Source organism: Calidris pugnax, unplaced genomic scaffold (genome assembly GCF_001431845.1).
Source record: "Calidris pugnax isolate Ruff unplaced genomic scaffold, ASM143184v1 scaffold13, whole genome shotgun sequence".
In the NCBI taxonomy this organism is placed as follows: domain Eukaryota; kingdom Metazoa; phylum Chordata; class Aves; order Charadriiformes; family Scolopacidae; genus Calidris; species Calidris pugnax.
Genome location: NW_015090810.1, coordinates 19,079,357 through 19,104,790, shown reverse-complemented (window position 1 = coordinate 19,104,790; position 25,434 = coordinate 19,079,357). Strand labels below are relative to the sequence as shown.

Genomic DNA, 25,434 nt, shown 5'->3' with positions numbered 1-25,434 from the left:
TCCTAGAGTCTAAACTCACAAGAGAAATGTATCATTTCTTCTGTGTTTGGAAAAAAACATTTAAATCCATGATGGATTTATGGTGCCCATTACTTTACCCCTTTCAGAGCCCATCTGACTCTTCTGCAATTAAGACGTTACGTAGCAACTGTTTTCCTTCTTGAAGGAATTGAATGCATTGTCATATCCTCCCCTGGTGACTGTCCTTGGAGGAAAGAACAAGCAAAGTATCTTTGACTTCCAGTGACATAATGCTCCCCATACGAGAACTGTTGGGATTTCCTGTATAAATCCATAGGAATGCTAAGGAGAGGTTTACTTGGATGTATTTTTCCCAGAAAATCCCCTTTGTAAATACTCACTTTTAAGTCTTTGAGACTATCCATACGAAAGAGTTGGACAGTCACAAAGCAGCTTAGGAATTTTACATTAAAAACCAGATACTGTTCCCCAATGGACTTGGGTCTGTGAAGATAAAGCTTATTACGACACCTGAGAGTTTACATTTGGCAGTATCTCTAGGGGCTAACCTAAGCTGTCTTATCTCCTCCTTTACAGCTGTTTAGGTATTTCTGCTTTGATTGATCTGAGAAATAGGGCTCCTTGCATGACAATGGAGGTGCTGTATAATATTAGTCCCTCTTGTGTTCACTCCAGGTCTGATTCTCAAAGATTTGTGGCTTTCTCCAATTTGACTTTTCCCATGGGCTGGAAATTTCAGGTGCCAGTAATAGTGTTTCCTGAGAATGAAGACAGACCTTGCCTTATAGTATCTAACCAGACTTATCTCTTGACTTGCAAAGCCGGTAAATAAAGCCAGGTGTGGAAATAGAATCATTCCATTCAAGCTGCAACAAGCTGCTAGCACAAGCATTTTCTTTTCTTAGTCCCTTTCCTACGCTTTGGAAGCACCAACTGTTCTGCAGGCTTAGAAACCTGCCAAAGAGTCTGGAACTTTTGTTTGCATAAAACCTTCTGACTTCAAGTAAAGATGCAAACAGAACATTATGAAGATTTAAGACTCCCTTCGCTCACAAAAAGAAAAGGCAATGGCAACACACCTTTAACACTGGCACATCAAGCACTTAAATGTGAACAGTTGCAAGAATTTTGGTTGCTTCTCCCCATTATAGGTTAGATCTTAGTATATTACTTTAACAATACTTGCATGGTTGTTGGCATTGGTACAGCAGCCTTGATTTGGAGGTTTTGTTTAGTCTGTTTGGTTTTGGGGTTTTTTTGGTGTTTTTTTTTTTTTTTTTTTACTCTAAGTTCTATATTTTCATATCTGAACCTTATGTTCATACAAGGTTTGCAGGTTTTTTTAAGATGCTTCATTTTTTTCACATTTAGAAGCTATAGCAGGCAAGGCTGTATTTTACTTAAAGCCCTGAAAATCTCTGATCTCCTAAATAAAACATTCCTGAAATAGAGGGGGCTACCTTGAACAGGCTTCTCCATCATTAGTAGGCATACTCATTTGTCCTTTTGCTAATCAAAAACTCCCTAGTCCTACTTCATAAACTCTAAATGTATGGAGTCATTGACCTAATCTCTATCCCACCTGTAACAATGCCAATTCACTCATAAAGATTCTTAATGCTTGGACAAGAAAAGTCACCCCTCCCAAATAAACTACCCATTTTATGTTCTTTCAAACTGCCCTTGTCCAGAGACCATACACTCCCTAAGAACAAATATTACTGCATCCAGTTCTTTCAGCCTATAAATGCTGATCTTGAAGGTAGCAATGGTCTCTGCATGATATGCAGACAATGCGCAGTTGAACAGTGTCTGCTGCCCCCTTTGACAAAATGTGCAAAATTCTGAAGTGGTCAGAGTGACAGGACTACTGTTCAGCTGATTATATGGCTTTTCATCTATACTGAGAATGATTGCACATGAAGTACATTTTGTTCAGTGTACATTATGTGTTGGTAGAACTCCTGACCCACTGGTGAAGCATAAGTAGCTATGATGGTGAGACACCTGATAAATCGGGGATTGTCATTATCACCTTTGTTTAATGGCACCTATAATAAATATACAGACTCTGGCTCAGTAGTAGGAGAGTTAGTAGCAATTTATTGTAGCCTTCTTCTATTTGCCTGCTAACTGTAAATTATTCATTCCTGTCCTTTAAAGAGTAATTTCCCTTTTCCATTTCAAGATATGGTTTACATATAATTTCTAGTACTGTAAAATTTTAAGTTACAGGATGGATCACAAGAATCTACTGCAATTTACAGGCAGGAAGAAATAGATGAAACTCACCAATGTTAATCCATATAGATATATTAGCAGATGTCAGAAACAGCTGATGACAGAGGTGAAGGGGAAGTTATATCGCAGATTATATAAAGAAAATATATAAATCCAAAGAGAGTACCTTTTAAAGAAACAGTGTTAAATAATAAACTTGTTACTTAATATGGTGAACAAAGATATATGAAGCTTTGGCTGCAAAACATGAACAAAAAACCCACTATTTTTAAAAAGTGCTTATGACTTTAATTGCAATGCAATAGAAGAATGTTCGGTGTCCACACAAGTATTGGCAAAATTGTGGGGACCCTGTACACTGTTATCATTTGAGCAACTGAGTTCTTCATTGACGTGAAACTGAGATAACAAGATGGGTTTGGGTTTCTTAATGTTGCCATCTATTGGAACTTTGGTGTTTTAGTAGAAGAATGCAGTAAAGTGATTCTAGCATATAGATAAAGTTAGGCTACGGGAATAAGTAACTGAAATAATGGTCAATATGTAGATCAAAGGTTATTCTGTTGTTTGAATGTTTGGCATTAAAATGAAGCAAGCATGCAAGTCAAGATACAGAAATAGATCTATAGAAAATATCAGTCATACATGTTTATAATTAAGCATGAGACTAAGAAGAAACTTACTACAATGAGCAGAAATCTTCTAATTAGGCTCTACAATGTCACCATAAGCAGTCTGCAAAAGTAGCCCAGCAGTTTACAGAGCTCATCAGGGCACTGTTAGTGGAGCTGAACAGCTTTGCAGTCTTTGTACATTTCCCAGGAAAAAAAAAACAAACCACAAGCCACTGTTTTTTTCAAAGATAATAGAGAAGGTGGTCTTGAAAAGGTTTTAGTTTTGAACTGTTAAAGCAGGTTAAAGGGAATAAGAAACTTTCCCATTCTCATTTTGCAGCTGGAGAACTGAGGCCCAAAATATTTAATTGACTTGCCTAGGATCGCACACAACAGTTGTAATAGGAGTAGTAAATAAATTCAGATACTCTTAGACTAGACTCAGGTCCTTAGGCCGTCTTTCTTCTGTAGAATAAATTGTTAAAAATTCTTTGTGGCTTCAATGAACTGGTTTCAGTTAAGCGAAGCATCAAGACTATTTAAGAGAGAAAAAATAGAGCTGACATTTCAATAATGAAGTAATCAAGCTTGTTTTCCCTTTTTTTTTTGTTTGGAATTACTTTTTGTGAGATGTAATTATAAATTCATAAGTTTCAACTGATAAATACCTAGATTGTACATGTTAAGGACTGTGGTATTAAGAATCCTGAATTGCATGCTTATATCCAAAATGCCCTTCTTGGAAAATTATTTTGTCTCAACCAAAGAGACTTTTTAATTAAAATTTTATTTACTTCATTCCAGTAATGTGGAATAATGTCCTGATTCAGCAAGTTACTAAAACCCATCATTTCATGGATTTAAGAATAGATATACGCTTAAATCCTCTTCTGAATTGTTTGGTTCATTTGTCTAAATATTCTTAGCATCTTTGATTACTGTGTTAACATCTTTTCTTTCTTCTTTCATGTCTTTTCTTTTTCAACTCTGAAAGAAAATCAGTATATTTAGCAGACATTGACAGACCATTTTAATTTAAGCAGCCCAATTTCAGTAAATATCTGAGAAACCTAGAATGGCTAATTTCTATCCAAAATTACAGTCCTTATTTTGTTCAGATCAGTATCTCTGCACAATTATTTAAATTTGGAACTGTTTTGGAATTGTTAAAATAAAAAATATCTTAAAAATTACATCAGTTTTTTCTTTTTCCCAGACACCTTTTTTAATCAGCATATTTGAAATATTTGAATCCTAAATTAAAATAATTCCTATGTGTTCCTTTCTTGATGCAACAGTAAGTTTCAGCCTATATAAAAGCAGATTTTGTGTTCAATTTCCAAGGAATTGGAATTTGATAGTAGAACTACTTTGCAACAATTAAACTTACTACGTTTCTTTCCTTCAGAAAGATAAATTGAAGTTCTACCAATAGCTTATATGCTTTCGGCACCTTTTGCTATTGTGTAGATTTTGTTTTTTGGATTACAGGTAGGAAGACTTTATTCTGTGAAATGTAGAGGTGTGGAAAAGGAATAATGCAACTTCAAACAAGCAGGAAATCTGACTTATACCTCAGAGGAGTAATAGAGTCCTGGTTCAGTGCTAGCTCAGTTCACTGAACTTGAACCCTTTTCAGCGTTGGCAATTCAGATGTTATATATTAAAGAAAGCAATTTGAACAGTAAGAATTAGAGGAAGCTTTTGGATTATAATTGTAATTGGGATAATTTTGTAAAATTCATTAGCAAAATTATCTCATTTGTACAAATGTAAAACGTATCACTCATAAAGTTCCATCATGTTTCCATTGACCCAGGTGCTTATAATGTGTTAATTTCATCACAGAAACAGCACTGCGTGGAAATTGGGCAGCAGATAGGATTTAGTTATTTTTCATTAGCACTTGGACTTTGATAAAGGGGAGCAGAAAAGAGCTGCTTGACCTTTCAGTGCTTAAATTATTAAAGAGCAAATAGATTTGAGGTTTAGATGCTTGCAAATCTAATCTGTCTCATGGAGAAAGGATGAAAAGACATTTTGAGTTTGAAATTGCTCCAGTCAACTTAGTTCTTCCTTTAATGTATCTGAAGATGAATAGATGGCAGGCATTTAAAATGTAATATACAAGGAATAGCGCATGTAGTATAACTAACATGAATTTGCCAGAGGAAGAGGAGCGTTTTAATGACAGATTTGTTTCTAAAATATCTACAAACTTAACCTTTAATCACTGAGTGAAAAATGAAAGAATCCTAATTTCAGCCAGTAGCGAGACAGGTCATATTACCTTGTCTGATCTGAGGTCCCTCTTATATTCAGTCCTGCTGCAAGAAAAAAGGTTACAATACTTTCCTGACAGCAACAGCCAAATAACTTAGTTTACTATCCATCGAGTTTTACTGAAACCGAGGGATTCTTATTTTTGCTGTGGTATTAGGCAAGTGTGTCCAGCTTCACTACCTTGCTAGAATAGATTTTTACATCACCTACTTTTTTCCAATACTCCATTTAAATTTGCAAACAGTAGTCATTGCAGATTCACTGTAAATTAATAGTTAGAGGAGGCAACACACTGTCTTCAAAGTAGCTTGGAATCCCATTTCTAAGCAACTGTGTTTTGTTCTAGAAAAATAACTGCTAAAATCATGTAAAACATTGATTTGGAAGAGAAAAAAAAAAACAAGTTTGTTATGACAGTGATTAATTTTTAAGCTTAGATGTTTCATGGCTAGTTTTTTACAGATCAATTCTCATAGGATCAAAGAAAGGTTGCTATGTATTGACCTTCATTTACTACTCAGCATGGAATTAATCAACTAATGAAAATCTTTCTGCTAGTTGTCTAGACTTTGTTGTACAGAACTGCAAAATGTACAGACAGAGGCCTTCAAGTGGACCCTCAAGACATTTTTTTTGTCTTCCTGTCTGTACCAAATTTTACTTATACATGGTTTGATTTCTGTGTGGGTTTCAGCACCTGATTAAAATATCTAAACTTAGGTGTCCATTCATAGACGTCTACATGTGATCTGAGTATTCAGTTATTATAGTCAGTGGTGCCTAGAAGGCAATTAAGTTGACCCAAAAGTAGACACCTTCTTGCTGGTCAGGTCTGTACTGAGTAGCTCTCCAGAGACTGTAATGGAAGTTTGCAGATATATAGATGTCTTAAGACACTTTAAGTGTCTTAACATGAAACTAAACCTCCACTGTGGTAAGAGTCTAAAGAAGAGGAGATATTAAGTGTTCTCAGTGTTAACTTTCTGGGCATTTTTTGTGAGCATAGAAAGTTGTAGATCTTAAAAACATAGTGAATGGGGTCTGCTGCACACAATTGGTAGGTCTGGTAAAAAAACAGTGAGATGGCTAAGAGAATTTGCGTTCGTATGCCTCTTGGTGATACTCAGCTTGAAGGCTCTGCAGACCTAGTATCATGCTGTCAAGTAATCGTGAAGCCATAGAATGGTTTGGGTTGGTCTGGTGGTTGGCCAACTTGGAATGGTTGGCGGTTCTGGTCCACCGTCTCTGCCATGGGCAGGGACATCTTTCAGTAGATCAGGTGGCTTAAAGCCCCATCTGAGCTGACCTTGAACAGTTTCACTGATGGGGCATCATTCAAGCACACAGCATTATCTAAACATGCAAAGGCAGCTTGAGTGCAGAAGCAATATGTTAGTCTGGTGGTGCAGTGAGTCAGTAGGGCTGCAGAGAGTGCAAGAGCTGGAGAGCTCTATACTAGCACTCAAGGCAGCAGAGCCCCAGCAGATGTGCAGTGATGTGACTAAGACAATAAGCCCCCTTGGATCCGGACTGAGACCTGCGGAGTCCAGCCCATGTGTTCCTGTACTTTAAGCAAACTCTTCTGTAAACATAATCGTATACCTACAGATGATGGAGTGGGAATGACATGTCAAACTGTGTGGCTATTTCATCTTTAAGGAACATACCCTACCAAGAAATTGCTGCTTTTTATGAATTATCAACTTGAAAGATCATAAATTGTTATAAGATGTAGATGATGTGCAAAAATATGGACACATTGCTGCTTTAACATCAGTTACCTACCCTGACTTGCTTACCAGGATTCAAGATTCCAGGAGACAAGTAATGATTAAGAATCACTGGCCTCCAGTGAAGCAATAAACTTGCAAGCCATTCCTCTTTAGAGACGTGGACTTCCCACTTCACAAATTTGAAAGCACTGACTCAGGCTTTTAGAGTAACTGCAAGGGTATAATGATGATACTGTTTGCATATACAGCAGAAATCGCAATGTCTTTGTTCCCACTTGAAGGTCCATAGCACCTTTATGGTGGAGAGGAATGGACTGTTCCCTGCAGGGGATTTGTACAGCAAAGAATGCAAGTACAAACTGAATTGCTTTGCAGAATGCAGAAACATTTAAAATATGTTTCTACACATCTAAGATGTGTAGAAGTGCTTTGCTGAGTGAGAGTAACTTCCATTTAAAAGTGTTTTATTTTTGCTCAGTAACAGCCAGTATTTCACCGCAATTTTTAAAGGCTGTAGTGTACCTCTGTGTGCTTTTTAAAATAGTTATAATGCCAACAGTTAAGAAAATACTATTCCCCGCCTCTTTGTAGGTTATTTCTTCATTTTTATCTTACTACTCATTTCATTTCATTTAGAAAGGTTAGAGGATGGAATCTATAACTTTATACTTACTTCTGTGAACAAAATAATACTTAATTCTACTTTTTAGCATTAATCAAGCAAGCTTTTTTTGTACAAGAGTTCAAACAAGAAATTGTTCTGTGCATTTGCTATATGAAAAGCTGTGGTGTGTATGTCTAATTTTGTTTTTCCAAAACAAAATGAATTTTTCTTGAAAGCATAAATCTATTCCACAAATTCTTACATCTGACTTTCGTAGTGGCACTTTCTTCCTGTGTCCTTTGCTTTTAACAGTTTTGGTTTTTTTTCCATAAATACTGAAATGCTATTATGGTTTCAGAATGAGTTGGCTCCCCAAGTCTTAAAATAACCCATGTGTTTTTGTTTTTTCCTTTCTGCACTCTTAGTGTCTATCAAATAGTTGTTGAAGAAGAACGCCCACGGAGAACCAAAAAGACAACTGAAATCCTGAAGTGCTACCCAGTGCCCATTCATTTCCAGAATGCCTCGCTTTTGAATTCCCAGTACTACTTTGCTGCAGAGTTTCCAGCCAATGGCTTACAAGCTGCTCAGCCTTTTACTATTGGTGATAACAAAACCTACAGTGGTTTCTGGAACACTCCTCTTCTTCCTCATAAGAGCTACAGCATCTATTTCCAAGCTGCTAGCAGAGCCAATGGGGTAAGTCCTAGGATAGGTGTGGTTTTATACAGTATTTTGTGTGTGAATAAATGATTGGCACCAACTAGCAAGATGCCAAGTTCAGTTGCTAATGAGAAAATGAAGTAACTGTGAAATTTAATACACAGAGTTTAAAAAATAACAGTTTTCCTTACACAATATTGCTTAATGATCAAAGGTTACGGGAAAGAGGAGGGGAAAAAAGCACATTTTGTCAATAGTGAGTAGGCAAAGTAGTGCATTACCATTCTGTCTTCTTATCTAAAAGCTGTCCAATGAGTGTGTTTGACTGGCTTTTTATCTTTTCTTTTTTTGTTTTCTTGCTTTGAAGAGGAGTGTTGTGATTTCTTTTGTTAAATTTAAGCCAAACTTGATTGTGGATTTTAGCACATCTGTCTTGGATTGTCCAGTCCAATTACCTTGGTTTGTAATGTCTTGAACTCCCATTTTCACATTTGGTTGCCCTGACTGAATTAGAAACCACTTTTTTTTTTGCCTTTCTGCAAACAGTAAAAGAAAAATAGGTAGATGCAACTGAAATGAAAAGCGTGTAAGAAGGTCTTTGCAGATCATGTTTCATCGGGCTAATTCTTCCTGGAATTGTTTTTCATTTCCTGGACAGACCTACCCAGAGCCCTTCAATTCTTGATAAGCTTTGGCTGTCTGCACTGACAGCCTGGAAATGTTTTCTGCCAGAAACCATAATGGTCCCTCTTTCACAGTGCACTGACAGTGCAGAAATGTGAAACACCATTGATTATTTTTTCTTTCTAAAATTGTCTAGCATGATGCCTCGAACTATACTATCTGTAAGAAAAAGAAAAATCTCCCAAGGTCATTATGTTGCCAAAGGAAAAAAGCTGAACACTTGCCTCTACTCTTGTGAATATTTTTCAAATATTTTCTACTTTTAGAGAAATCTTAAGTGAAATGTTTATGTACCGTAGCCAAGCAGTGTTTGTCCATATTATGAAAACACATTGGAGGTGCTTAATAAGCAGTTAAATATGTAATGAGGCACATTAGAGAACAATTCTCTGGCATTTTATGAGTACTTTTAAGAATAGAATCATGGATGACTTTCTTTGCTTAGAAACACAAGATGTGACCTTTTTCCTCTTTATTTGACACAGGAAACCAAAATCGACTGCGTCAGGGTAGCCACAAAAGGTATGTTCATATTGTGTCATGTATTCTGTATTTCAGCCTGCTGACCTTTTCCTCACATGGTCTTTGCAAACTTCCAGAAGTGTTTATGTTGCTAAAAGGCATCACTAAAACTATTACAGAATTTGAAATGATTCGTTTGCATCTCTATCTGAGATTTAGGAAGTTTGTTTGTTTGTTTGTTTTTAATAATAAGCGTATTACTCATTTTTAGTTGTTTTCTCGAACACAGGTTTTTAAAAATGTATTATGTGGGTTTTTATATGATCTCACAATAAATATTTTTGACTTTTCTATATGTAGTAGAATTGTAAAATTGCCAATTGCAGAGTGCATACCAGCTGCTTATAAATCCATTCTGAAGAATTACCCCTTACTCATAAGCAATTGTCTTATTTTAATTGCTTTATAACACAAAAGGGGAGAAATCTTGTTCTTCATTTTCATGGTACAGATCAGCTATACTTATTGGACTGTCAGCACACGATACTAGCATTTGTGAGACAAGTTTGTATAATTGAGGCAGTGATAGCTATAGGTTTGATTTTAACTTTGGAGGCTAGGACCTGTCTGTAGTTACATTTGTAGTCTCACCTTTTTAGTACCTCTAGCTCATGGCAACTTCGAGGCCTGAAGAAGAAGCGATGGGATAGTATGATTATTTAGAGACTGTAATAGAGGAAAAGGAAAGTGCTGTGAGTAGGAAGAGGTAACTACCTTACAATTTGGACACCTGGTAAGAGTATGAAGCAAAACCAACTTTATCCCTGTTCTTTGCGGGAGATCATGCATGTCCTATAGTGATTATCCCTAACGTAACTGATTCCACCATGATTTTCTTTGCATGTAGACTTCACAATTCCTCCCTCACCACAAAATCTAAATAGGATGGATGAGAATCTCATTACTTAAGAGTAACAGAAATGTTAGCGTGCAGTTGTCTCTGTTGAAAGGCTGGATCCTCTCTCATGTGACAAATACAGTTTTTATGGCTCTTTGAACTGGTTCCTGTTTGGGTTTGTTTTTTTTCCAAACCAAAGGAAGTTGTTTTCATTCTAATTTACTGACTACTTACTAAACCATAGAAGAGTTTCAAATACCTAAACTAAAACCCAGTAAAGTATAGATGAGAGATTAATTCCAGATTCAATTGGAATCCTGTGTTGATGTTTTCCAGTAGTTTCAGTGATACCAGGAGCAGAATAGATTACCTCAGAAATCATAATAGGTGATTAGAAGAATGGATTTTAAATTATTTGAAAATTTGTATTCCTAACCACTACTGGATGTTCCACTACTTCAATTACTTGACTGACTCAAAAATCTTACTCTCTCATTTGAGAAGCGAGGGTAACTTTATGGATTGGAATAGCTCCCATAGCAACAAGCTACTTTGAGCTAACCCATTTGGCAGTGGACATGGGAGAAATGCAGCTTTTATTTTAAGCAAATCTCCATATATTTCTGATTTGAAAACATGCTTCAGAATTCTTAATACCTTTGTGAAGCCTGTAAAATAATGTGGGTGGTGATTGTGAGGACTTTGAAACCAGAGATGTCCTCAATGGCATTTATAGCCCCTGGTGCAAAATTTTCTTGGGGGCTTCTGTAAGGCACTGATTTCCATGCTTATAAATTGAACGTCTGTATTATATTTTTAAACTATATTAATTTTTAAAAAGAAAATTGACACCATATTTTAATTGAGATCATATTTTAATATGATATTAATCAGACCTCTCTGTACAGCTTTTTTCCCTTTAGATTTAACAGATACTTGAGAGAAAAGTGGAGTTCTGTGCCCTTTTTGGACTTCCCATGTATTGACTAGAAAAAATAGCAAAAATGCTTAACATCTGTAGGTCAGAAGTCACCACGCCTGCAGTGGGACAAACCAGAGACTTTTCCTCTCCTGTTCATCTCCCTTTCTGTCCAAACCCCCCCGGACAGCTTAGTACAACATTTCTTACTGCCTGTGCCCCAGGAAACAAAGGCTGCTCTGGCCGCTGTGCCTGATCTCTTACAGACATACACCATTTTGCACTGGGTTTCTGACTACAGTATAGCTACTAGGTAGTAAGCTATTTAAGCTCCACCATGTGCTCTTTCTGTCCATCTATTTATTACAGTGCTTCTGACCAACAAAGTTACAAACACTCTACACTACAACATCTAGTTTTTGTATGCTAATATAGAATCATAGAATCCTATGAGGTTGGGAGGGACCTCTGGAGATCATCTGGTCCAACCCTCCCCGCCAAAGCGGGTCCACCTAGAACAGGCCACACAGGAACCTGTCCAGGGGGGTTTTGAATGTCTCCGTTGCCTCTCTGGGGAACTTGTTCCAGGGCTCTGCCACTCTCACAGTAAAGAAGTTCCTCCTCACGTTCAGGTGGAACTTCTTATACTCAAGTTTGTGCCCATTTCCTCTTGTCCTGTCACTGGGCACCACTGAAAAAAGACCAGCCCCGTCCTCCTGGTACCCTCCCTTTAAGTATTTGTATACATAATATAGTTTTTGAAATGTTTGTATTCTGGGCTTCTGTTATGTTTAAAAATTCAAGTTTGGTGGTTTTTAAAGCTAAAAGGAAGTGCTTTAGGCCATTCATATATAAAACTGGTACAGTCTTCTTTTAACTTAAGATTCAGTCCTGAAAATACATAACAGTCTTGTGTAAGCCATTGGAGTTAGTAAAAATACTCTAGAATTTAATATGTATGTGGGAAACCATAGGCTTTGAGGCCCTAATCAATTCAGTTATATATCTAATTATGAGCGCAAAAATAATTTCACTGACTACCTTGCAACTATTCAATCTTAAAGTAGACATGTAAGTATTTTACTGGGTAAAGGCCAGTGCAATAAAGTATACCCTGTAAAACAAACATCCTGTGCAGCCAACTGTTGGCTTGTTTCATGATTTCCTGACTGAAAAAAACTTATGCAATTTTGTTCCCATGGAATTGCACCAAGTGCATTGGCAACCCTTGCTAGGATCCAGGTCACCCAAGGCATTCTCCAGGCTGCTCCACTGAGCCAGTTGTGCTTGGCCAAGCCACCTCACAGTCTGTATTAATGGCGTGTGGTTAGCCTGTTTGAACTCTGTCCTCAGGGCCAATACGAGAGCTAAGAACCCGATATGAGCATAGCTGTATCATTTGCTAGCTGTATTTCCTTTAATTATCCCAACTCTAGATAATCTAAAAGTCATTGGTGCCCTTGAGACTCTGTTAAGATCATTGAGATTCTATTTTATCACTGAGTTTTGCAGTCTTCATTCCATGACCCACAATATGCTTTTGTATTTTTTGTTAAAATAAAAATAAAGTAATAAGTATAATATAAAGATATAGAGTGTTCCTGCCCCATATCCAGTAGAATACTTGAGTAAGTACTTCACTTTTCACTGCAGTTGATGTTAACAGGAATTAGGCATCTGCTTACTGTCAAGCCCGTGTTTCAACTGGCACAATCTAAACTCCGTGGCTGGATGTCGTGGTTTAACCCCAGCCAGCAGCTAAGACCATAATAACGGTAAAAGAATACACAAGACAAAGTAGTACAAGTCATTCTCACCACCTGATGAATTGGCTGCTCAGCTCATACCAAGCAGGGATCACTGCTTCCCACCCCCCAGCCAACCCCAATTTATATACTGAACATTTGTATACTGAAAATTTCTTTATGAACATGAACATTCCTGTACTGAACATCTACTGTATAGAGTATTCCATTGTCCAGATTTTTCTGTCTGCTATCCCTCTCAGCTTCTATGGGAAGCTGAAAAAAGTCCTTGACTAACATGAACATCACCTGGCAACAATTAAAATAATACACATTACTGACATTCATTTCATACAAAATCTGAAGCACATCAGCCACTAGATAAGAAATTAACTTTATCCCAGCTGAAACCAGGACACTGGGTCAGTGCCAAGTGCACTGGATAACCTGTAAGACTGATGAGCTTCTTGTTAGAAAAGTACAGCCTAACTCTGGAAAAGTACAGCCTAACTCGAGTGGGTCAAAAACATGAGTAGGGTCAGTAGCTAGATAATGCTTTCTCGTTCCATCAAGTGTATTTTAAACAACCTCAATTTGTAACATTTTAAAAAATGCCCTTGTTTCATGACCACTACATTTTGACAAATGAAACCTCTGTTACATGGGTTCTTTTAGAGATCATATAAAAATCCTGATTGCAATGGCTGCAAGTGTAATTTAGGATCAGAATGCTGCGTTTTGTAGAGCTAAAAGTTCTCCTGCTTCTGCTGAAGTCAAAGGGAACCTTTGCTACTGCCTTTGCTTGGAGAAGGGTCAGACGGCATATTCTTGTGATGCAGAGTCTTCTGATCTTAGTTTTCTGTAGAGAAAGGCTTCTAGGACCTCTGTGACTGGTGTGTATACAAATGTGGAGACTGCAGGTTTCCACTCCCATTATTTTTGACAAGATAATTAAACAAACAAACAAACAAAAATCAGGAAGAGACTTTTGTACCAGTGGTAATAAAGGTTGTCGTATTTTGCTTGAAATATGGCTTTCATATACCTACTCTTTCTTCAAGCTAAGTGACTGTAAAATCTCAGCAGACGAAGTTGAAAACATTCCAAAACTCCTCCAAGTTTATTGCTATCAACTTTGTGGTGTTTTGTGATTTATATTTAGACTATATTTCCTGATATGACTTACAACACTGTCTGGATAGAAACATCTTGGTTATCTCCTAGGATTCCAGTTCTCAAGAGAGAGACATTATTGTTCTAATTTTGCAGTATTGGAAGGCTTTCATTAATTATGAGAGAGAAAAGGATATTATAATATTTTAAATCCAATAGCAACAGTACTCTAGCAGCTACTATCAACACTGCATTTCAGTGTTGCAGAGGGATATTTCAAAATATTATGCAGCAGCAGTTTTGAGTTTAATTGTCTGCAGATGGTAGATGATCTATTTTCCTCACTCGTTGCCACATTTCTAATAGCACCCAGGCTGTTCTATGTAAATGAGTGATCTTTCATATAATTTTGTCCTTAATTTTCCAATATTTTTTCTTTGCATCATTCTCCAGCTGCATCATGTTGGATCTGACCTTTTAATTTTTTTTATATTCCTTAATATATATGTATCATAGTGTGCTTAACCATTTAGAGACAATCATAGAACTGCTGGCAAACAAAGAAATGCAAGATTTTATTAATGTGAGCCATGGTAATAGTTATCTATACCAGCCAGTGATTGTTAAAGCTCCAACAGAAAAGTCTGAATACTTCAGGCACACAAACGATTCAGGTTTTTCATCTTCTTCTTGTCTTAGTGACAAAACGTGAACTTGAAACTCAGACCTCAAACAGTTACGTACATACCTAGCTAAAAGCGCGCTTACTTTCATTCCCTCTATGCTGAAAGTTAAGTATATGTGTAGTGTGTGCATTTTCAGAGCAAAGACCCAAGTGGGTACAAGAAAAAAATAATCTTAGCTAGCTCAAGCATTTTAAATAAAAATTATGTTTAAAAAAGAATTATAGGAACAAGATAGTGTTATGAAATAGGAAAACAAAAAGTGAAACTAGTTCATCTTTTCTGGAGAAGTTAATGCTAGAGTAATCTGAATAAACAGTTACCTTTGACTTAGAAAGCCCAGTGCTGTGACTAGCAGAGCCAAACCAGTTTCTTTAAATGCATTATATCTGTAAATAATGTGCTTTGAGTCCTCTTCCGGAATGAAAGTCACATGCGAAAGCTTATTAATTTGCAGAATAACCAAACTAACAACTGAAGATGAAAAGGAACTTGTGGGAGTTTTTTGGTTTTTATTTGTAAGAAGTTCAGACAATAAACTATTGACCAAGATTCCTGTTGCTGCCCTAGCTTCAGTCTGGCTTTTTTTTCCCTCATGCATGCTGACCTGGAAATCTTCCTTTGCCTTAGCTGCGATAATCGTGACTCAGCTTACAACACCATACATTCGCATCGCCCCTGCTGCAGGCGACGACCAACTAACAGGTCAGATGTTCAAGTATAGACAAGTCATCATGCCCATTTTGTCTCATTTTCTTTGGCTCCTTTTCCCTGACGGTTTCGTCATCCTCTGCTCATAAATAGTTTTCTGTGTTAAAACTTTCTTTTTGTTTATAGATTTTTCTTCAGCTCCATTAAATTAAATTGTGTGCTTGGCACCAAAACTTACACACACATCCCTGTACGTACAACTCCGCTGCATGTGCCCATTGTGTGTGTGATCTGTGGAATGTTCCTTCAAGCCTGATGTTGTAAAAAGATCTAGTCTTGCTCCATCCACAAATTAAATGACAGTTTGAATATAGATATATATCTGTGCACTTGTTTATTTTTTTCTGTGTTGTTAGATCAAGACACTAGAATTTCTAAATAATATAGGCTCAAGAGTTGCATGTGTAAGTTAGGACAGAGATCTTGTATTAATGGCTTATTTATTTTTTTACTACAGAATGTTGGAAAGATCATATTTTCTGGCAACATTTTAATACGCAAAAAGTTAAAATAAGGAAATAAAATTGATTCCTTTCTAATTATGTCATACGTGAGTTCTAGGATTAGAGCAGAATAACCTAGCATGTGACATATGAGAGTGAACAAGACTGTGAAGTTTTTAAATCTAACGGTCAAAGTAAACTCGGTACATGAGACGATTATTAGGCTGTGTGTGGCTTGGAGGCTAGTTCAAAATGTACCAGAAAATCTTTATGAAATGATTCATTGTGTCACAAATTAAACACATGCATAAAGGTTTTTAAGGGATTTGGAAGCCTTTTTATTTTCAAACAGAAAGAAAAAACATTAAAAACTCTAGAATCTAAGGTGAGTTTGATGGAATATGTAACAGGGGAAGGTAGACCTAGTCCATAACCATTTAGCATATTGTAAAATCATTGCCTTTTTCAAGAATACTGGTGTAGTTAATTGGGAAGCTTGTATATGTCGCTACTGTGGTGTCTGAGGGACAAGGCAGAGTTCACATGCTTAGCATCTGGATACTCCTATAGTCAATAAGAGACAGTTAAATGATTCATCTTAAGAGGATTAGTGACATGTCTGCTATAGCTTTTAATTCTAGGGTATGTATTATAATAACAAAGCTGAGTGATCCGTAATGTCCAAGTTGCCATGTCAATGAAGACAAAATTGTTGCATGTATATTTGTATTCTGTAATACCATATGAACTAACCAGAAAAAACATATCTAGATAATGCCACGAAGTACTAGCTTTTCTTGTTAGTGCTGCTTGTCAGAAGCTCTGTCCACATACATTTTTATAGCTCTTTTTTACTTGAGAATACAAATAAAGCTTTGAAGAGACAAAGAGCATCTTTTCCACATCCTTGAACTTCAACGAGTTTTGATTCCATCGTCACAGGATTCAAACAAGTTTATATATTTTTCCATATGGAGAATCAAATGTTTTTCTTCTTTCATTTTGTTTTTCATTTGTTTTAATGCAAAACTGGGTAGCTACAGGAAACAGTGGAGATAGACCTGTTCCACAAGAGGGAGGGAGATGGCTATAGTAGTGAACAGTGAAAGAACAGAGATATGGCTAGCACAGGACAGCCAGCAAGGTATTTATTTGGTTGCTTTGTCACTGTTGGCTTATAGCATTGGCAGTCTGTTGTTGTCTGTCAGATCTTTGACATTATTTTCTTAAAAAAAAATTAATCTGTTCTACCAGAAACAAATTTTCATTGTGAAAAAGAAAATATCAAATGATACCTGCAAGTAGCAATTATGTCTATCTGTGACATGTATTAAAAACCCTTTGAAATTCCCCTCATCATTTTTGCAACCCCTTCTCATGCTTGAAAGACAGTGTGATCAAAAGGAAAGAAGCATCTTCCTTCTGAGTTGCCACAACTGCATCAAGGAATGAAAAGACCTCACCCAGCCCATGTGGTTGGTCCCATGACAGCAGCAACAATTCATGTTTTTGTACAGATGCATACTGTGTAGGGGTTCCTTAGGCAGACTTTTTCAACCTCAGGATATAGCAATAGTGGTATCTGCAGTATCCATCACTCAAAGATTTTCTTAAAGAAGACTTGCAGGAGCTGGACGGGACATGCAGAAGCAGGGAATGATGCACATTCTCCCCAGATTTTTCTCCTACAGAATCCCAGACTGTGGGACGGATCTACATGTGAAAGGACTTCTTTCATGTGGAAATTGTAGGACTACTGTGAACTACAGTTACCACAAGCCCTACAGTTGTAACTTTTAAATAATGTTACCTTGTATTTTCTATTCAGTGTCTTTTCTTCACTTCTTTGCTCAGCAGCAAAGTACTTACACTTGAGATCAAGAAATTACATTTGTCTTTTACCCTTTGAGGAGATACATAACCGGCAGCAGAAAGGTCAGGGTTAGGATTTTCTTTTTTTCAGGTGGGAGGTTGATACTTCTTGTATAACGAAAATTTAAAATCTTGGCTATATTCCTAAATATTGTTAGCAGTTTTGAAAGGTCTTCCTCTTCAGAAAGATTGTGATAATCAGAAAGCTCAGCTTTCAAGCCAACTCTACTTCCATTCGTTTCCTCCACCCTCGTAATCAACTCATCCTGGCCCTTACTGGTGCAGTTTATAAACGTTATTAGCTCCTCTTTGTCCTTCCTTTCTCCTTCCTTTTCATATAAAAATAAGATGACTTCCATCTGTAGGATTAGCTGCTGTTTGCCCTAAATATCGGCAGCCACTCCTTGCTTGAGTACTCCTTTGCAGCCTGTAGCAAAGGGAACTTATCCTTGCAGATGCACTTAAATACCTACAATGTATTTTTCCTTAAGTTTAGTATAATGTAACATGCTGTAAAGGCAACTGTGTGATTTTCATTTTTACAAGCCAAACTAGGCAAATTAGTGTTGTTAGTGTTAGTGAATACATAATTATCACTGACTCAATAATTTAGTAACTAAGGAATACAAATTTAGGGGATTAGTGCATCCCCTAAAATCAGTGTTAACCTACAAAACGTAACTAAATTGAAGTCCACTCAGTTAACCCTACCCTCCAACAGATAGGGAGAATATCTAACTGTCCAACATCTGTTGGCCAGGAGAAAAGACTACGCATACATGAAGCATAATAATCCTCATTATCCTGTCTCCATGTTTTCATAAACAAAGTTTAACAGTATGGTTGAAATCATGTAGAAGGTTAACAAAAAACTTACATGTAAGTGACTATATGATCTTGACTTTAAAGTTGAACAACAAATCCATGTTTTGGAGAAAGCACGAAAGCATTTGCAGTTTGCTTCACTATTTGGTAAGAGACAATTCATGTAATAAGTTTAAATTGGCCATATTTGGTATTCACTTGGCCCTCATCTATTTTGTTCTGTCTGCATTCTGATAAAATAGCATGCTTGGAATTATGATTAGGGCATTCATTCTTTCAGGCATTTTCTTAATTGTTGAAATATGTCTGAGCTACTTATATTTAAATTAAAATATTTCCATTTGTGATTTAGTGGGGCAGCCACTACTTTACTGGATATTGTTAAGACTGATTTCCATAGAACGCCCTTTTCACTACCCATTGTTAATTACTCACGCAGCTGGAAGGAGAGTTCTGGATTGTACACTCTTCATAGATGAAATTCTTGGTACAAATCAGATACAAGATATATCAGAAGCTTTGTAGGATAACTGATCCTTAAGAATTGGGAAGAATTGTTTTAAAAAGTGACATTCTTAAAGCTTAAATGATTTTTACGGTGCATACCTTCAAGGTCTAGAGGAGCAGCGTATTTTATAACCATGCTAAAAGCAGTCATAAAATAATCCCAGTCGGTTTCTCCTCCCTTATGAAGTTAGCAGCATAATAAAATACACACATTTCTTCAGACGTGTATTCAATACATAGCAAGATTTATCGCAATAGGCTGGGTCAGATTCTGTTCTCAGCCGTTCCACTGTAAAAGTGAAAAAAATCAACTGAAATCACTGATTGATAAAATAGCAACTTCGTTGAATTTTTTTAAGGTCGCAGGATTTACTCCATGTTTATATTGCATTACTGAGAACACGGTTTATTTATTAACACAGAAACCAACAGCATGAATTTGAGAAGGATTTTTTTACTGTTTTACTTTGTTGGAAAGAACTGGGCTGGTTTCTTTATCGGTGTTTGTGGTTTCTCCTTTACAATGTAATGCATTTGAGTTATAGTAACACAGGCTGGACAGGCATTCACATTCATTTTTCTCTGTCCGGAACCATGTAGCATTGATTTAGATGTTTTCTGACATGTTGAAACTTGAAGTGCTATATGGGTAATGGAGAACCCATGATTTCCTAGTTGAAACTACAGTGCTGTCTGTAATAACCAAGCCATGTACAGATACATCTGTCTGCAGGTTGAATACACCATTTTAGGAGTTTATTCTTCTCTTGATCCTTCTGAACAGCATTTACATCAGTGGGAGTTGCATATAGTGATCCAGGGGAGAGCGAGCACCTCTGTGGTGTAATGTCACAGCCATATTATGATGCTATTGCAAGCCCAAGTGACAATGAAAGCAGAGTAAGGATGGATCTGAGTCTCCAAAGTGAAATTCTAAGCCTGTTTTTTACATGATGGCCCCAGCGTTTGTTGTCCCGATTTTTCAAGGATTCTGGTCCTCTTGCTCAGCTAGGCAGAATGCAAAGCAAGAGGAAATCTTCCTTCTTTCTGCAGCACTGGCTGAATGCATTTCAATGGGCTGGAGTGTCACCTGTGATTTATTGCCCATTTTTGTTCTTTTATGTGTTAGATTTGTCATTTTTGCAGTGACAGTTTCATCTATAAAACAGTATAGTTACAAGAAAATGTTAAGAGGATACAGGAGTGCCATGGGAGCTACTGTTTCCTTTTCTCCTTTTTTTTTCCTAGTACATTACAGAGTCAAATGTCAGGTTTTCAGTTTTTAAGACAGTGCAGGCAATGCATCTAGGATTTTAAATATAAGTACATTTCCCATGGAGGATCTGAAGAAGAGGTGAAGTTAAACAATTAGACAAAGAGGGCCTGAAAATAATGGTGATAGCAATTCACAAATGATGAAATAACCCCTAATATAAAGACAAGACCTTTCCAGCTGTAGACAATAGAGAACCTGGGTTGATTACAAGTCAGTTACCAGTGTGTTCTGTTAGCGATATTAAGTACTCCAGTTCATAAGAATTCCCACAAGGTTTTCTGGAAATGAATTACCAGCCTTAGTTTTGAATGTGTTTGAGTCATTACAGAAAAGCCAGAGGCTCTGATCAGGGGTTAGGATCTCCTCCTGTTCAGCTCCTCCTACTCTGAACAGGTTGGGCTGGGGACAGTGGGACCTTTGCAACTTTTCTGCATAGACAGAAGAGTAGGGAGGATAAAGTGCAGAAGATCTCATGCCAGCAGTTCTGCTGTGGCATGAACAGCTGAACGATGCTCATGGTTGTCCAAGGAGGTATGGGTTCATCAGCTAGCCTGGCACTGTATCGCCAGAGCCAGTGGTGTTACAGACCTGGGATAGGAACAGCTGGAGAAGATCTTGTGACCTAGAAGAAAGTGTCAGTCTTTCTCTACCCTTTAGGAAGGATAAGTAGCCTAATTAGGTATGTTTTGCACTGTAGAGACTGCTTGTCTTCTATTCAGAGGAGTTAAAAGGTTGGTTGCCACAGAGTTAATAGTCAGTTGTTGCAGGAGCTGTGTTACATCTGTAAAGTACGCAACCAGTTTGGAAATTTTAATGTTCCAGTCCATAGCTGAGAGAAGAATATGTTTTCAGGTGTCAGCATCAAATGTCTCTTTCATGAAGAGAGTGAAACAAAATTTTATTTAAGCTACTAAAGATGAGTCTCTTCAGTTCATCCTAGCTTGAAAAATAATCTATTTGCCCAAGAATGTGTAATCTTAATATGAGCATCTATGAGGCTGTTTGAGGTTGGACTGGGGGAGAGGACACTTTCCTTAATCTCATTACAGAGAATGGAAACATAAAACCCAGTTGTGAAAATGCAAGTATGAAGGAACTGACCAAGATAAATGCTTAACAAACTGAAGGAATCTCTTCCTTCTGTGTGGTACTGGTCAGTATCACATATAATCCAAAATATTTCAACACCAGCAATCTACAGAGAAGCAGAAAATGTAAAACAAAGCACATTTTTAAAACATGGTAATTTTTAGAGCATGGTTGCATGCCATATAATATGTTATTTAATTTCTGTATTAAAAAAATATGCCTCTGATTTTTACATTCAAAGCAGAACATGTTTTGCATGTACCACAATGAAAAATTAAGGAGTGACAAGGGAAGAGAGAGAAACTCAGAGATATAATTAGTAACTAAAAAAAACATGTGAATTTCAATGTTTCCCATCTGTAGTTATTGACTGTATTCATAAAATGCTAAGCAATTAGAATTTTAATTTGAAAGAAAATGTGGGACCAGTTCTGGGTAAAATAACCTGCAGTTCTCAGGAACTGCAAATCTGGTGTTCATATCACTGGAGAGTTTAACAAATGTGTAACACAATATTACATGGACTAGCTCTGTGTTAATGTATAGGTGAATGTTAAAATGTGTTATGGTTAGAGTAGCACAGCAAAGAGGAGAGTAATTCTGTAGGCTTTAGTCAAAAGACACAGACCATACTACCTTGGGCAAAATAATGTTTCGGCAGTTTGCTCAGTTTAGATTCCTTGAAGTAACTCAAAATCTTTAAATAAATATCTAAGCATTTGTCTGCTTGGAGTAGTAACTCAACACTATGCGAGCCATGACTGTAGTTTATTGATGGGTTTTTAACACCTGCTTCTCCATACATTATATTGAAAATGTCCTTTTCTTCAGTAATAGGAGTTTGACTTCTTTATGGTGAGGGCGACAGAGCACTGGAACAGGCTGCCCAAGGAGGTTGGGCAGAGACTCCAGAGAGTCCCCATTTCTGGAGATTTTCAAGATCCACCTGGATGCAGTCCTGAGTGATGTGCTCTGGGCAATCCTGCTTTGGCAGGGGAGTTGGACTAGATGATCTCTAGAAGGTCCCTTCCAACTCCAACAATACTGTGATTCCATGATTCCATGACTGCAAGAGCCAATGATTTTAGAGCTCTGGGAAAGGCATTTAAGTACATGAGTGCATTTTCAAGTCTTTATTTTCCCAAAACTTTGTATTTTCATTTCCTTCCCTTCATCTGGTTTTCTGTTATTGCTGACCACTTACAAGTTTTTGTGTAAATATAAAACTCCCATGCAAATGAAAGCTGAGTCACAGTTTTCCATAAAAGTGAGTAGAAGATGCTGTTTCACATGATTTCAAGCTGACAAGAGGGGAAGGTTTCAGGTTCTGTTTCAAGTTTTGAGTTCACATCAGAAACACAACGGGAAACAGGAAAAGTGGTAAATTGTCGTTGGTCAGAAGCAAACAAACTATTCATTAAACCATTTTGAAGCAAAATGGTTATATTTTGCATTTTTCCATATGCTGCCATTGAATTTAGACCGCTTCCGGTTATGAGTAAAAGTGTTGATAATTAAAAATTATAGGAAAAGAACTGATGAGAAAAAATAGCTACTTAAGTCTTTCTTAATCAAATAGGACAAATGAAGATTTTTTTCTGTAACCTCTAAAACCTACAGGAAATAAATGAAAAATGAAACATAAATCAGTGATAACCATTCAGAAGAGGCCTAGTCTATTCTTGTCCCTGCACTAGAATCTTGGTTCATCTGACGTTGCTTCAGTTTAGACAGGGTTGTGAGGTTTTTTTATTGGCAATACTGTAAATGCTTCTGAAATGGGAACAAAAGAATTGCTACGCTGTGTTGACACAAAGACAGATTTAGAATTCTGTAGTATTATTTTTCCTTTCTCGTGCTGATTTTCCTTCCCAGTTCCTCTGGCCAACCTCCTTGCCCCAAACCAGTGTTGACTCTGGAAATGCTTTTAGAAAAAGTTTTATGTCTTTTTTCCTGCTTTTTATACATTTATCACAAATGTATTTTTATTTTTCTGCATGCATCATTGCATGTATAATTCCATTTATCTTTGAGTAGAATGAGTTGTGTTATGCTTTCCTCCAAGAAAATGGGTAGGTAGTGAGTAACGATAAGTAAATTCTGCAAGTGCGATTGGTTTTGAAGGATTTAGGAAGAACCCTTCATAAAAGATACAATGGGGAGGGAGGCTGGGGTGCCTGGTAGCAGAAGTCGCCAGGAACATCAGCCTCATCTATGAGCCGGTGGCAGCATAGGCCAAAAATGCATGGATGTGCAGACCTACCACTGAGATTCCTATATTACATTGTCCTTCTGCCCCACTACTCTTCTCCCTCATTCCTCCTAATTGCAAAGTAACTAGGTCTTCACTGGCTTTCCATTTGGAACTGTTCATTGGTGTTCCTCTAGTTAAGTCCTTGGTGGCAGCAAGATCAGAAGGCAGGACCTCACTCCACTACTTCTTACGCATAGCTTCAGGTTACTCGGTTCCCATGTTGGATGTGATCCCTTGCATTCATGGATGGAAACTAAAACAGTTGTGTTTGTCCATGCTAAGTACATCTATTTCTGTAGCTGAATTTCAGCCTGAGTAGGTCAGCTCCAGAAACATTACTCTGATCTGACTTCACATCTTCCCTGCCTGGTGGGGGCCAAGTGGGTACAAGTACATGTTACCTCACCTAAAGAGGGCAGAGTCCTCTTCAGGTTTCAAATGCACACCTTTCCTGTTTGTAGAAGATAGTTGAAATAAACTTGTAGAGATGTCCAATATTTCTTGACACTTTTCAGTATATTATCAGGAGTAGGTCTGGTAATGAAAGCACGAGAGCCAACCAGAGGTCTCCTTCAGCAATAGATGAAATTCAAATGTCCTTGGTGAGGGTGGATGATAAATTACCTGCCTTCTATAGGAGTGGCTAGAAAGTGGCGTTGACTTGCTAAGAGATGCATTATGCATGGACAGGATCAGTATGGACTTTCTGCTTTCATTCCCTTAGAGCTAATTTGAGAGTCACTCTTCTAACCTGAGTGCTGTTGGCGTGAGGTTATGTAGAGAACCAGAAAATCAAATATTTTAGGGCTAAGACATTGCTGTACATTATGCCTCTAGAACTTGTTCACAGAAGTCAGATTTATAAGATGCTGTTGGACTTTCAGTGGCTTCAAGTGGAACCTCTTTCACAAAGCATCAGCTCACCACCAGCCCTACATTTCAAAGTATTGGGACACTTGCAGTTCCAGCCATTGTTGGTGCCGCTTTCTCAGACCTCCCCATCCTTATTCAGTGTGAGACCTACACATATACAGCTAATCTGATGCAAGTAGTTCTCATTGCTCTTCAGTCAACTTTGTTGATCAGGAATTTGCATCTCATGGAGTCATATTGACCTTTGTTGTGTTTGGATAGTCAGAGGGCAGTTTTGTAAAAAAGTCCGATTTCTTCTTTCCATAGTAGTAAGGAGGATTTTATCTTTTATTTCAGTAGTGGGGTCAGTCTTTCAAATATGCTACCATGACCTTTCCCTTCATTGATGTAGAGGTCTGTGATATGCACCATTGTGTCTGCTTCTTTGGCCACACAGAGTGAGTACATATAAATATGTAACCAGACTTTTTTCTTCATAAAATAGACTCAAGTATGTGGGGGTACCCTTAAGGGCCATTTGAAAGCTTAAGGTTGCAAAAACTTTATGTTTTTTCCTTAGGTAATTACTTGTTTCCAAGGAGATACACCATGTCTGCATATTCTAGGCTTGTTATTAATTTCTGGTTGTGGTGTAGCTGTTGAGTGTACTTTAAACATTCCTTAATAGTCTCAGTGCTATTAAAGTGTGAGGACTTAAACTTTCTTTCTTCCTGAGTGAGGGCTTCCAACTGCTTGGTTGCCTGCTGGAGAGGAAAATTTTTATGACTTTTAATTGTTTAAATTTCCTTGATTAAGAAAAAAATAAAAAAAAGAGCTAGCAGAAAGGTTGGCAATTTTGTTGCAAAGGAGCAAATGAGCTGTTTATCAAGGCTTGCTTGCTCATTTTCTAAGAAGTCCTTTTTTTAAAAAAAAACAACAGTCCCAGAAAAATCCAGTCTAAGGATCTTGGATTAAAATCCC

The 25,434-nt window shown here is 37.2% G+C and overlaps 1 protein-coding gene across 6 annotated transcripts in view; it reads left to right on the top strand.

The window, feature by feature from the left end:
* The window catches only part of PTPRM (protein tyrosine phosphatase, receptor type, M), a 360,339-nt gene that overhangs the window by 171,271 nt on the left and 163,634 nt on the right, over positions 1-25,434 (top strand). For 4 of the 6 annotated variants that reach the window (XM_014938719.1, XM_014938718.1, XM_014938717.1 and 1 more), the window contains exons 11-13: positions 7,883-8,156; positions 9,290-9,326; positions 15,255-15,329. In XM_014938719.1, coding sequence (XP_014794205.1) covers positions 7,883-8,156; positions 9,290-9,326; positions 15,255-15,329 — 386 coding nt within the window. The remainder of the gene's footprint in view (positions 1-7,882; positions 8,157-9,289; positions 9,327-15,254; positions 15,330-25,434) is intronic. The other 2 variants (XM_014938720.1, XM_014938716.1) reach the window with 1 other exon arrangement.